The sequence below is a fragment of the Vigna unguiculata genome, chromosome 9, assembly GCF_004118075.2.
Source record: "Vigna unguiculata cultivar IT97K-499-35 chromosome 9, ASM411807v1, whole genome shotgun sequence".
In the NCBI taxonomy this organism is placed as follows: domain Eukaryota; kingdom Viridiplantae; phylum Streptophyta; class Magnoliopsida; order Fabales; family Fabaceae; genus Vigna; species Vigna unguiculata.
The window spans coordinates 28,698,931-28,713,526 of record NC_040287.1 but is presented as its reverse complement, the minus strand read 5'-3'; the positions used below and the strand labels follow the sequence as shown (position 1 = coordinate 28,713,526).

Below are 14,596 nucleotides of genomic sequence, written 5' to 3'. Positions count from 1 at the left end.
TATATCATATAGAATACATAATATATTACGAATATTTTACATGGTGTATTATAAATATTTTATAGAATGTACAATACATTATAAATCATTTATAGAATAATTTATTTAATAAAATCAATAATTGAATATTTTTTACAAAATATATAAATGTGTTTTTTAAATAACAGGCTACATAATTTTTTTTAATGTTATTTTTACAAAATTACACACATATATATATATATATGTATTTAAATTTGATTTTTTTATTTTATAGGATAAGATTAAGATGTATGTAGGATATAATTGTATTTGTGGGGTAGTGTAGATAGTAAAAATTATTTTTGCCACATGGGCTGGATCTGAAAGAGAATAAGGGAAGGAAGGCGGCAAAGTTTCATAATATTCCAAAAGTGAGAGAAAGAATCACTCTCTAGCGCCCTAATCATTGCAGTACAATATTTTACACTTCAAAATTTGAGGAATTTTGTGGTTTTTATCATACTAAATTTCATGAATGTGTGGTCTTTCACTGGATTTGTTAGGAAAGACGAGGACCCCTCATGGCTGAGATTGAGAATTGTTCCTCTGAACCAACAACAATCAACCAATTTCAGAGTCAAATTTCGATGAACAATGGAATGCAAAGTTCAGACATGTCTGAAACCTCCTCCAATTCTTCACGGAAAAGAAAAGGTAAAGGTAAGAAGGTATCATTCAAGAGACGGAACCCTAGCGTGGTTGTTCGACGTCATAGGGCTAATAATGTGGACACTATTGGCCTTCCTCTTGGAATGTCATTTGCAGCAGTTATGGCTCAGGTAAAGGCTCATCTTAAAGTTTGTTTCTTGAAGTTTTCTTTGTTCCTTTTAAAGTTTGCTTCTTGAAGTTTTCTTGGTTCTAATTTTGGTTATCATTACTCAACATTGGTTTTAATTATATGATTTTTTCATTCGAAACTGATGACTCGTGTCTTGTATGAGCATTGACTCATTTAACCATAGGTGAGGGTTAATGAGTTAGTGTTTTTAAGTTTTTCGGTTAATTATTGCTTTGATCTGTTAATATTATTGCTTGATATTGTGTATGAGAAACTTTTTTAATTTATTATTAATTTTGAAGGTGTTGTATAGAAAAGATGTAGCTGCTGAGAGTACATCTCCAAGTCATCTTTCAATGGTAATTTTCTTCCCTGTTTTAGAAGCAAACTTGAATAATATTTGATAAAGCATATCACACTAACTCCTTTTTAGATTTTTTAGATCGTACTTTGCACATGACTCTCTTCATTTTTATTGATAACAATAACTTCATCTACAGGTTGATACTGTCTAATACTTTCTTTTCGAACAATTAGTATGTTGGGGTATTCATTTAATGTACAATCACATGTTCTTACAATTAATTAAATTACAATGGTGTAAGGGTAAAGAGGAAGGGGTACTGTGCTTGTGAGTATAATGTGCAAGGACATCAATGTAAAATTTTTCAAATAATTGAAGGAGGTTAGTGTAAGTAGAAATGAAATGGGTATTTGGGAGATTTGATGGAACTTCAGTAGGAGGAAGTGTAATTTTTCCTATTTGATGCCAATGTGTGTACCATTTATACGCAAAACATTTTATGAAATGACTCATGGAGATATTTGTTATGCTTGTTTTGATGATTGAAAAATTTACAAATGCTATCCTGCATGCAGATGTGTACATCAGCTATCAAGGAATCTCTTGCCAGTGTAAGCCAGATCAATTGGTGATTCATCATTCAATTGCAGTTTTACTATGTTGTTTCTACAGCCGTTCATATCAACAGCATTAAGCAGCTCTTGATTTGACATTTTCCTACTCGGTTTCAGGTTTTTGGAGATAAGCTAGATGGTTTGACAAGGAACTTTGAGCAATCTTTTAGTAGCACATTAACTACTCTGCAATCAGTTTATGAATCATCCAAGTGCAATGAAGGAAATAAATTGAATAATATGAAGATGGAAATTCTGAGTTCTAGATTGACTCTTGACAAAGGAGAATGCTCAGGTGATACTTTTAGAGAGAGTGGTCCTTCAAGACCATATGATACTGAAATCCATCCATCAATAAGTCGTGATCTTGTTGAAGAGGTCAGGGATAACTTTCATACTGACTCAGTCAGTCGTGATTATCCTGAAGATGACAGGGGAAGGGATAACTTTCATGATTCTCCTGAAGAGGGCAGCAGAGATAAAATTCTTATGGATTCAGTTAGTCGGGATCTCGCATTGTATGGACAATCAAACCAAATGGTTTCTTTTTCTCAAATATCTTTTGGATCTGTAAATAATCCTATGGTTAGTATTTTTGAGAAGTCTGTCACAGAGCAGTGTCGTTCTAATGACCTCAAGGCACTTGAAATTGGCCTTAAAATGGAAGAATTGAACATGAAAAAGGATGAATTGGCTCTCAACCGTGATTTGAATAGTCTAAGCAGATCGAAATTAGCCATGGGAGAATCAAAGGCATCTTTCAAGGCTGAAAAGTTTAAGACCGAGTTAGAAGATACCAGGCATGGTGAACTCAAAAAGAAGTGCATAGACTGTCTTATCACTGGTTTGCTCATTATGTCATCCTCACTATTCTATGGTGCTTATGTCTATTCCTATGAACGGATTGCTGAAGCTACTGAATCATGTACACCGTCAACCCAGGCAAGTGTAATCTTTTGTTTTTCGCTGGTTACATGTTTTTGGTGCACGTGAAATATTGAGGCTACTGCATCATGCTCTGGTTTTGCAGAAAAACTTAATCAGAGTTTTTGCCTTGTGTCTTTGGTTCTATGATTCTTATCAGGAACCTTTTTTTGGATGCTGCAGATTGTTTTTCTGTTGTTTGTAGTAGCTACATTAGTAGTATTTTTAGTCACTGTAGCCCTGTTCAAAAAGTGTTCGGTGAAAAATAACTAACAGTGAGCATATTGCTGAAATTTTATTCAGTGAAAAAACTGATCTTTGTTAAGATTTCCATGTTTTTCTTAAAAGTAAGTCTTTGTCATGCATGATCAAAGATCCACGCATCGTCTTTCCTTTGTCTGTACTCTAATTTAAGATAAGATGCACACCATGTATAGTAAGATGTTTTTCTCACTGTACTTCAGTGATTTCATATGCATATTACTCCAGGATTGCCTTGGCCCAATTGAAAGGTATTAATGATGTTTTTTCTTTCCATTTTAGGAATCTTCCTACTGGTGGACTCCCAAGTCAGTGACCTCATTCAATTCAAAGTTTCATATTTTGTGGTGCCAGGTTCAAGTTATGAGCCGAATGGTGTTTGGTGTCTTGATGATTTTTGCAGTTGCATATTTGCTCTTGCAGCGATCAACAACATCATCATCACAGACTATGCCTGTTACTTTCATCCTTTTAATGTTGGGAATTGGTTGTGGCTATTGTGGCAAGCTGTGTGTGGAGACACTAGGTGGTAGTGGTAATGTGTGGCTCTTATACTGGGAGATCCTATGCTTGCTTCATTTCTTTTCCCTATGCTGGACCCCTGCATTGTTCCAAATCCTTCATGGACCAGTCACTGCATGGCAAACAACGCATAAAAAAACAATTTTTCAGTATTGGATTCGCAGAGTTCTCTTCTATACCATCTTGCTAGTGTTTCTACCACTGTTCTGTGGTCTCATGCCATTTGCTACCCTAGGTCAATGGAAAGACCATTTTACATTGAAGGGGTCAGATTTTAACGGATCGGAATGGTAAAGCACTGTTTGGTCGTGGATTTAAGACTGTTCATGAGTTCTTACTGAGGGAGATGTAATTTTTTGGAGGTATAAATTTATGTAGAATGATGTAAATGTATGACAGTTAATTATCATTTTTTTGTAACAATTATTTTAAAGTTGTAAACAGAATGTTACATTTTATAATTTCATGGTTGGAGTCAAATTTCTTGGAATTTAGATTGGGAATATTTTTCAGTGGGAGAAATTTGAATATTAGATGTCTTTTTCATTTGAAGGAGTGTTTTCCTTCTTTTATCCCATAATTTCTTATCTTCCCTCTCGTAATATAAGATGTGACCAACATATTTCATATAACAACACTTAATAATTAATTTAGAAATACATTTTGCAATTTATAATCTGGAAAATATCTGGATTTGATTTGAATTATATAATCTATAACTATATTTTATATTTATGTAACTTTTCTGGATTACCCAGTTTAAAATATTGGTTCTAATTATGTAATTTGGAATCATGTTATAGATTGTAGATTATATTGCTCAATTTTTGGAATATAATCTCCCAATAATTGCTCAATTTTTGTTCAATTTTATTTATTACAATAAAATCTTGCTTGGGACTTGTATATATTGGAACATCATCTCAATGTTTTTAGGTAGATTGAGAGTATAGTTTTGAAGAAATGAGGAACTCTTTTAACAAACCTAGGGATGAGACGGCAGGGGAAGTCACTCTATTTTAATACAAAACTATTGTGTTTTTATTAGAGAAAATGCAAGCATTAAAATGAACAGGGGCATAATGTATTCAAAATATGGTAAAAATTTATAGAAATCTGTAAAATTGAGAGCAAATCGTAATATATAAAGTGAGACATAAAAGAAATGTAAATTTTAATAAATTTCAATAAATAGTAAAGAATATGAAACTGTTTTAGAAATTGTAGTTTTTTATGCTTTAAGGTTAGTATGATGCTAGACTATTAACTTGGAACAGGTTTAAATGTGATTGATAAAAAGTTGAGTTTTGGTATGTAGTAAACTAAAATTTTAACTCTAAGTTAAATTTAATTAGTTTGTATTACAAGTCAACTATGGAATCGAGTCTAAGCGAACTTGAGTTGATTTAGGTTGTTGTTAACCTTGAGTTTCACTGAGTTTAATATTCTAAAAGATGTTGGTTCTAGTTTTCATGTATTTATATTTTTTAAAAAATGTTCTGTAAAAAATTGAAAATGAACATGTACTTAATATAATCTGAATTTTTACGGATAAATTCTAGAACTTTACAAATTAAAAATATATTATTTTCTAAATAATATTTTTCAAAAAATTATAAAACAAAACGTAAAGAATGGGGATTGAAAGTAGAACCAGTATTTAGTTTGAATCCCGTGGCTAGAGTTCATTTTCAAGCTTAAGCACGATTTTTCTTTTCTTTTTTATACTTTAGTTTCAATATATAATTTAAAAAATGCATTAATTTAACTTTAGATAGTTTAACCTAAGAATTTACAAATTCTTTAGGAAACATTATAAATGCACACTTTCAAAGAGAAAGAGCCCGTTCAGTTGGTTAGTAAATAAAGTTGATAATCACCATTTAGTACATATCATTTTTAGCAATTTAATGTATGCCAGAAATGAAGCAAATTGTACGAATTGAGAAACATGTTCAATTGGTTAGTAATAAAGCTCAAATTATAATTTAGTACTCATGGTCATGGTCGTGTCTCTGATTTGCACTGTCCAGTCCTATTACAACAATTTCTCTGTAAACCATTACCAACCTCCAAATTTACAAACAGTTAAGATCACCTTCCACTCTCAACCTCTCATTCAAAGCCTTCGGAACTTTCCTTGATGGTGGTAACATAACACATAATAACCTCAACAGAATTCACGGAATTCCACAAAATTTGTCCTTTCAACAAATCATCCTTCGATGTTAAAATAACAAGTAATTTATTTTCATTTAACTTCTAATCAAAGCCATACAACTCATCAATGGTTAAAGAATCCGAAAGTCGAAACCAAAGCAAGAGCCAAAAAATTGAAGCTCCTGAATACATGTAATTCTCCACAAATTGAAAATCAGAAACTCGTCCAATATATTCCTTCATGCAGCTACACTTCTGACGAGGCACCAAGTGGTTGCCCCTTGATCGTCAAAGATGACTAGATATCTGTTGGCAACAAGCCTGCAAATGAACTTGTCATCGTCTTGAATCCAGTTACAGAACCTCATGAGCCTTTCCGTAATACCTGTTTATAAATGGAGACTGCCAGCACAGAATGGTATGTACACGATACATTAGACATACATGAAAAATGTATTGTGAATGCATCGATTAATCAACTAGCTATAATATCGGGCAAATCCTTCTAAATGAATACTGTTTTAATTAGTAAGAACACGACAGAAATAGAGTGGCTTAACAATTTTACGATTTTCCACATCTGATTGGGACCAGCTAGTTGCATTCATACAACAAGCACAGCATATTTCCAACCAAAGATGAAAGAAAAATCAAACACTTCTTTCAATCAATGTTCTTTGGCAGCTTGGGCCCTTCCCTGTCAAATTTATATTATATGTGCTGTAGACACATGCAAGTGTGTGTGAGAACTAAAATTGCATTTCAAATCTTCCACGACGTTCGTTACAAGTAGTGTTGGATAATTTACGGAAGCATTTCCATTTTTAAGGGAAGTAATTGATGCTTAATGTTGTACTAAGATGTTAACATAAGAATTGGAACTCCAAAAATATGCGTTAGAATGCGCAAGCGCTTACCTTAACATTTGATACATCAGGTGCATCTGGACTTTGCATGGGGTAAAACTTACAAAATCTCATAGTCTCAAATGCAGCTTTAGTTTCTTCACTCATTTCTGCAATGGCTTTTCTTCGAGACTCACTGGCCTACAGGAGACATAATAGGTAAAAATGTATAAAACAACACACTATGGGCAGAACCAAAAGTAAAAGTACCTCTCTGTTAGCTTTCTTTGCTTCGCGTACTTTTTCTTTGACAAATTCCTGAAACAATAAAATGATCAGTCAAACTGCTACTTGAAAGAATTGGAAACTTGAATCGCTTCATGATTTCCCATTACTCAATACCTTAAAAGTATCTTTTTGATCTTCCGATAACTCCTCCTCCTCTATAAGCTTATCTGTGAACTCCTGTGAAATATAGAACAAATTTATGAATTAGAACTTTGTCAATTATTATCTATTATATTCATTATATCACAGTACTAGTAAGTATGTGTCAATCACTTAACATTTTTCTCGACACATAAAATATCAATTACTGTCATACAGGATCTATATGACGCTATATGAAAAAGTAAGTGATTTCTGACGTAATTTATTTTAAGTGATTCTTAGATAAGAAAATTTCATGTGTTTGTTTACGCAAAGAGAAAAGTACCTTTGTAATTCAAAGTGACTTCTATCTATTCTACCATACGGGTCTTTTTTCTTTTCTGCTTCTTTTTTTTCTAACTAAGTTTATCCAAACATGTTAAAAATCCTAATAAGTGATTATTTTATTTAATAAAAATAACAATTTCTAAAAAAATTTAAACAAATAGACCCACAATATTATAGATTAAAAGTAGTGATTTTAAATTTTAGATTGATTAAAAAGTACTTAAGTTTATCCTAAACAACAAACATCAGATAGATAATTCAATACCTCAAGCTCGTCTAATTCCCAATCAAATTCACAGAAAACCTGCAAGAAAAGAAGAAAAGTGGTAGATAAGTAAACAGGTAGAAAACTCAGTATATAATATTAACCTGCCTCACTCATGTAAACATGTCAATAAACATGTATTTGCAGAAATTATCTCACTCATAATTACCGGCTTTGGCTCTACTGGAAACATTATTTGAACTTCAGTGCTTTGTTCAAGTTCATCTTCCTTAAACGGCTGGTAGAAATCTGTTGCATAAATAACAAATAAAGGATATAACAAATCAAATCATAACCGTAAAAAGATATAACTATCTATATGTTCCGTCCACTAACTATTGTATACAAGTTACACCTAGTATACATATGTGACAAATTTTATTCTAGAGTTAGAAACTCACAAGGCAAGCAGTACTCGTATTTCTTCACACGATCCAACTTCAGATGTTTCAATGCAGCCCTGTATCACAAAGATCCATATCACAAGACAAAAGCCAGTCATGAGCAAACATGCTACACTTATTGATCTAAAGTTTCAACTAGCAGCTAGTTGCTACAATAGAGGACAACTTGCACATAGATATAGAGCAGTGAAAATGGCACAAAATATTAAAGCACTGGACTTTCAGTTTTCCCAACTAACTTTACTTTGTGTCCATTCAACTGAAATCGCATACTCATTTATTTATTTTATAATATTTACATGCATATAGCTGAATCTAGAATAATTATATAAAGTCCGAAAAACTTGGCAACAGAACCTATCATATCAAGAACAGACTTTTGAATAATGTTTTGTCACACAACACTATTGCAAATGACAGCAATTGTCACGTAACGCAAGTCAAGTAAGCTGAGTCATAATTGAATTATGGTGTTTAGACTGCTATACTTAAGTAAAAAGAGTTGTGTCCTGACTATCAGTTATAACTTTTAGTTTAGTGGTAGTGTTCAATCCAACAAATACAAGCACAGTTGCACCAGTGAGAGAGCATGCTTTCCATGTTTACTGTTTAAGACACACAACTACTACTTTAATCAGAAGCACGACCCTTGTTTTAAAGGCCTGGCTTTAAAGAGTAGTATCTCCTCCAATGAGGAAAATGAGGAAGGACCACCTTTTCCAATTCAGCGGGATTGACACATAAGTAGAAGTTCATTATCAAATGAGACACAAGACTCCAGTTTGAGGTGGGGGTACTCTTCTTGACATAAAGAGCGGGCTTAACTCTACATCAATCACTTAAGAAAGCACCAAGGAATTACATAAAGTTAAAAAATAATATAATGGATGCAAAATCAAACAGAAATAAAATGATTAGTTCTAGGTAACCAAATTTACCTTCAAAATGGAAAGCAATAGAAACTAACAAACAAGTACAGAGACAACAAAAACAAAGGAAAAAAGGTGGCAGGGGATTCAGATACTCAAACATATAAAGTTGCAAGAGGCAATGTTTCTTATAAGAAACATAACTTCTCAAAGTAAATCTATTAAATTGGAACTTTTAACAAATCAAACATCTTTAATAATAGTGCATTACTGATCTTGAAAAGTAAAAAAAGACTGAACTGAAACAGGATATTGATACAGACTGAAGGAAAGGACAGAGAGCGTCATACCTTCTCTGGGTGCAACTTAAGATAAATATTTGAGATTTTAATCTGTCAACTTGGCTTGCTCTGTTGTAAGACAACAAAATTATATTGATATTCAGAGATGATTATGAAGTAATATGTAAACGAAACCTCCAAAATTGCAAAAATTTAGAAAAATACCGGTCCTCCAGGGGGATATATGGAACCCAGTCCATTTTCATTTGTGTCATGGGTATTATTTCTTCAGATTCTCTCTGAACGGAGTTAATCCCGATTTTATCTGATGGTGGGAAAGGTGAAACTACCTGAATTCAAAAGGAAGTGAAATATCTTACATTTAAATAAAATTGAAAAAAAAAATACAATAGTCAAAATCGATATAAATCTCATAAAACTGATTCCAACAACATTTACGCCTCAAAGTCTGTAAAATGGAATTTCCAACCATATGTATATGCTCAGGGCCATGCCCCACAAGGAGTGACGCACAACACATTCACTGCTGGAAAACACAAATTCTTAAGTATAGGAATAATCTGTGAGATATTAGTTTATAGATACTGTTGATTCATTTCAACTGATACATTAGATTTATGTATAGGAGTCTGTTGACAATTTTGGGAAATAGAGAAAGCTTGTTCTAGGAACAAATCCTTGTGACTATGGGATTGTTTTTATATATCCAACCCTAGTATTAACTAAAATTACAGCAAGGCTAATATAAAACTTCCTAAAATGCATCAGGAACGATCATAGTTTTAACACTCCCCTCAAATTGGTGAAATAAATGTTTGTCAATCCCAATTTGGATATAATTCTTTCAAAGCTATTGCATTTCAGCCCCTTTATAAGTATATATGCAAGTTGACTCTAAGTGGACACATATAGAATGCAAATTAAGTCATTGTCTAACTTTTTTGTTTGATAAAGTGACTATTCACCTTGATATGTTTTGTTCTATAATTCTATAATGTCGTACCAGGTTAACCTTAGGTTCATTCCACCTTATTTTCCAGCATAAAATTTATTAAAATATTTATGACATAATTGACCATGTGTAACTTTCTTCAAGAAAAGTTAAAGAAACATGTCTCATTGTTTGTTTTAAGGTTTTGTTTTTCGGACTTCTCTTTATGTTTTCATTGTTTGAAACAAACACAATGGTAATAATATTGGGTTGGATTCTTAGGAATAGAAAGATCCTAGAATGACCTTTTCTCTTCTTGAATTCTAGATTGTTCCCAAATTTCCTATCATCAGGTGCAAGTTCTATTGTTGAAGCTAATTCTGCAGGTGTTGGTTCCAATTTCTTTTACATCTTCAAGGACAACTATGCTAGTGCTAATGTTTGTTCCAATTTCTGGTTCAAAACTTGGAAGTAAGAGCAACAACTCGTCTTCCTTTCTTACTTTCTCTCCCAGAAGATTTGGTTGCTTGAAGTGGTTTTCTTGTTCGTTTGAAGGTGACATCTCTAAATAGGCTCATGCTAGGCATCACTGCCATTACATGAAGATTTTATTAAGAAAGAAAAAAAAAACAGAAAAGAAGAACATGGGGAGGCCATACTAAACTCATGATAAAATTACATCACACACATAGGCAAAAAAATACCTATTACATAAACAAAGTAAAAACGTGGATGGTTAATAATAAGCCCATGATACTTTGAACTCCATATACCATGAAAAAGGAAAATTCCTCAGCAAATTGATAAATTGAACATTAGCCAAACTTCTCACATTCCAAAAAAGGCCTTTAAAACTCATTTTCTAGAAATCCTTGTTTTGAATGATTTAGTATTAATTTTCTTTGCTCTACTCCGACCAGGTTTCCTTATGGTCTGAATTGGCTCATCATCCTATTCAGTATTAGAATCTTTCCTCTCATCAATCATGTTAGCCCATTTAGAAGCTAGTTTCAACGGGGACAATTTGTTTTATGAGGTGAAAAATTCATATCCTTTTTTGTGATTGAGTACCTCCAAATACACACTTCCACAATATCATATTTCCCCCTTGCATTACTTTGAAAACTTGTACAAAGGATACAACCAAATATTCTAGGTTGGAGTTTATTGCTAAATGTGGGTAAAATGAGGAGAAGATTTTCATGAGACTCTCTAGAGGCTAAGGTTTTAGAAGATAACCTATTTCTTAGGTAGCAATAAGTATAGCTTCCGTTCAAAAATTTTTGGAATATTGTTTCGAAAAAGAAGACCTTTAGTTTGGTCAGCTAAGTTCCCATTCTTTCTTTTTACAATTCCATTTTGTTTGGGTTTGTGAACACATGAAGATTCATGAATTATCCTTTCCTTTTGACATAAAGATAGATCACAAAATTAAAATAGTCTTTTGCATTATCAGATTTAAGACTTAATTATGTTATAATAATCCCAAATTGATTTTAATCATTAGACAAATCGTAAGAAAACAAAGCTAAACACATTTTGTTTCAATAAGAAAATCCAAGTCACTCGTGTATAATCATCTATGAAGAATGGAGAATATGTGAAGTATGTAGGGAGTGATGTCATGGTCATTGGCTTCAGAATCCACCATCAAATAATGGTCAAAAGGGTGTATAAGAAATATGAAATCCAAGAGAACTAGGAAACTTGCCACAAAATGTTAAGGACCACGTCTACGTGGGCTTCTCCTATTTACTGAGGAGATATCTTACCCTTTCTATCTCCTCATGATTCAATTGGACATATTCTTTCCTCCTTTTCACCCTCACTCTCGGCTTAGGGGTTTTACGTGTAATTTTCTAGCAGTTCTCTCTTGTGTGGTGCGGTTTATTGTAGTAGATACACCAAATCCCTTCATTCCTTTTTTCTTTATTGGGAAATCCACCTTTTCCTGTAATTAGTAACCATGGTTGTTCCTCTTCGATCACCATTGTTGAACTCTTGTTAGTTGGAGTTTTCAGCATCGGCTCTCTATTGCTTTCTTTACTTCAAGCCCTACGACTTTCTCCTTTTCAAGGACCAACCTTTCCTTTTCCTTTCAAGATGATCTTAATGAGTTCCGACCATTTAATTCTTTCCATTTAACCGATAAGCAGAATGAAAATTTCGCAATTCTCCAACATTTTGAGACTTGTTGTCTCTGACTTCCAGGGAAGGGTTGTTAACGATTCAAACATCACAAGTAGGTGCGGTCAAGGCACGACGAGAAGATGAGAATCACGCAACAACGAAGGCAGCAATGACGATCTGAGTCCCACAGCAGTGTAAGCTGCACCTTACAGTTAGGTTGTCTCGTAGCAATGAAGGTTGAACCTTAGGGTTGAGATTAGAGGCTCCTAAAGAACAGGAGCACTGGTACCACATCTCAATTTTAGGAATAATTTGTGAGACATTATTTATGAGATACATTATATTTATTTATTTATAAAGATACAAAATAAAAATACAGCAAGACTAATATAAAACTTCCTACATTGCATAAGGAACAACACGGTTTAGACACAAATGACTATTCCTGATTTTCACAATCTAATTTTCGTCCAAACAAAAAAAAAAATTAAGCCCCAATCAATTTAGCCAACAGATAACAGAACCAAGTTTGACAACTTACAGCTACAACAACAGGTATGCAGACAACTTTGCTTTCATCTTTGAACCACACAAGTTGAGCTGGAAACATCAAGAACGATAATCAGTAAGATGAAACAGCAAATAAAAGGAAATTGGCAACAAATCAAGCTCAAGCGGTGCCCTAGCAAAATAACAAAACACTAAAGTTTGCATGCTACTTACGCTCGGTGCAGCCAAAGAGATACACCCTTTTTCCATGCAGCACACCACCCTCTTCAAATGCATTCTGAACTCAATTTTTGACCAAATTAAATATTTAATCTCAAAAGCTTAAGTAAATTCACCATAATCTAAAGCGAAAGTTTAGGTTCACAACAATACTCACTTCCAGGTTAGAGAAATTCCACTTGTATTGATACACGGAATCCAATTGATCCCACTGGCATCACATAAGAGGCATTCAGAAGAGGAAAAAAAACGTGACAGAAATGATGTTGTGAGAGAAGAAGATCTAGGAAATAAACAAACAAACCTCTGTTCCTACAGGGAACGTTTCCCTCCACAAGTCCTCCTACAACAAATATTTATTACCAAAATGCAAAAATCATTAGCCGAACAATTTTACAGTCTGAAACAAATATCACCACCACTAAATTGGATCTAGAACCATAAGCTACAGTTCAAACCCTCGACAAAGACACATAATCAACTTAAAAAAGAAAAAGTATAAATTGAAATATTAGGATGTAGCAGTACTAAATTGCGCTTGTCTTCGAAGTACTCGTCTTGCTTGGGAGGCTTAATTTTAGGGGATCGCTTCTTGCGTTGCTTGGGCTCTTCAGTCTGTTTCGCGTTCCTCTTAGTTCCTTTGCTCATTGTCAATTCAGAGAGAGAGAGAAAGAGAGAGGTGGATCGATTGGATTTAAAAAGGGAAAGAGGAATAGCAAATTTGTGTGAGTGATAATTTAGTTTAGGTTGATTTGTGAACAATTGAGGTGAGTGATACCGATAGCTGAAGGAGGAGGGAGAGAGGGTATAAATTTGAATGAGACAAAAACGCGAACTCTACAAGAGGCGGGGATCGGTAGGTGACAAATACTTTTCAAATTTCCCAGTCACAACTCAAACCTGTTTTTATAAATAATAAATAAATAATAATATAATAGATTGCACGTGTCCGAGTGCAAATTAAAAATAACATTCATTAGTAACAATCAGCGAACATATACATATTTGATTTTTTTATTTTCAAAAAAAAATAGTTAACATCATTAATAAATATATAATTAATTTTTAAAATAGTTATTAAATATAAAATTAAAAAGTAAGATATGTAAAAAAAAAATTAAAATAATAATTTAAAGTAAAAGATGTTTTAGAATAATAATTAAAAATAAATTATTTTTAAAATAATTAAGGGTAAAACTAATATTATAAAATATGAACAGAAAAAAAAAATTCTTCATATATTATTATAAATTTAGTTTGAATACCGAGATTTAAAAAAGAACATTAAAATTCAGATATATATTAAAAATTTAGCTATATATTAAATTATATATATTTTTTCTTAGGAAACAAACTTATTTAAGAAAAACAATTCAAGACATAATTTGTATAAGTGCACTTCATATTCTATCAGAGAATATATATATATATATATATATATATATATATATATATATATATATATATATATTCATCTAAGGTGTAAAGGTGAAAAAAATTATAAATAAGAATAAATCATGTTTTTTTTATCTCTTGTTTCTCTCTACAAGTCATTTATATTTTTTACATTTCTTCAATTTCAATCTTTTATGTCTCATTCATGTTCTTGTAATCATATATTTAAACTAAACTTTGTTGTTCATTCATTTATTTAATTTTACACACTTGAACTTAATTCATCCTTTGTAACTTTATTTTTTTATTTGACCATGTTTACATTATTTTTTGAATCTATACATATTACAATTGAAACCATCATAAAAGGCAAAAAAATTCACCTCAAACAACAACAAAAATCAAAACACAAGTATTTAACTATA

The 14,596-nt window shown here is 32.4% G+C and overlaps 2 protein-coding genes across 3 annotated transcripts; one reads left to right on the top strand and one right to left on the bottom strand.

The window, feature by feature from the left end:
• The first annotated feature begins 301 nt into the window (after window positions 1-301).
• Window positions 302-3,927, top strand: LOC114195982 (protein CPR-5). 2 transcript variants are annotated; one of them, XM_028086442.1, is made up of 6 exons: window positions 302-392; window positions 525-800; window positions 1,102-1,158; window positions 1,679-1,714; window positions 1,835-2,659; window positions 3,185-3,927. In XM_028086442.1, exons 2-6 carry the CDS (start codon window positions 543-545, stop codon window positions 3,716-3,718), a joined length of 1,710 nt encoding a protein of 569 aa, XP_027942243.1. In that variant the 5' UTR covers window positions 302-392; window positions 525-542; the 3' UTR covers window positions 3,719-3,927. The 2 variants fall into 2 exon arrangements, with proteins under 2 accessions (XP_027942243.1, XP_027942245.1); XM_028086444.1 differs by lacking the exon at window positions 302-392 and adding an exon at window positions 407-432.
• Window positions 3,928-5,612: 1,685 nt separating this feature from the next.
• Window positions 5,613-13,639, bottom strand: LOC114196330 (protein HEAT INTOLERANT 4-like). The gene is made up of 14 exons (XM_028086942.1): window positions 13,305-13,639; window positions 13,081-13,119; window positions 12,934-12,987; window positions 12,771-12,834; window positions 12,589-12,647; window positions 9,191-9,315; window positions 9,035-9,094; window positions 7,813-7,871; window positions 7,581-7,660; window positions 7,412-7,450; window positions 6,832-6,894; window positions 6,700-6,747; window positions 6,502-6,630; window positions 5,613-5,986 (listed from the first exon to the last, which is right to left on the bottom strand). The coding sequence occupies exons 1-14, from the start codon at window positions 13,422-13,424 to the stop codon at window positions 5,939-5,941; spliced, it is 987 nt and encodes a 328-aa protein (XP_027942743.1). The 5' UTR covers window positions 13,425-13,639; the 3' UTR covers window positions 5,613-5,938.
• Window positions 13,640-14,596: the final 957 nt, after the last annotated feature.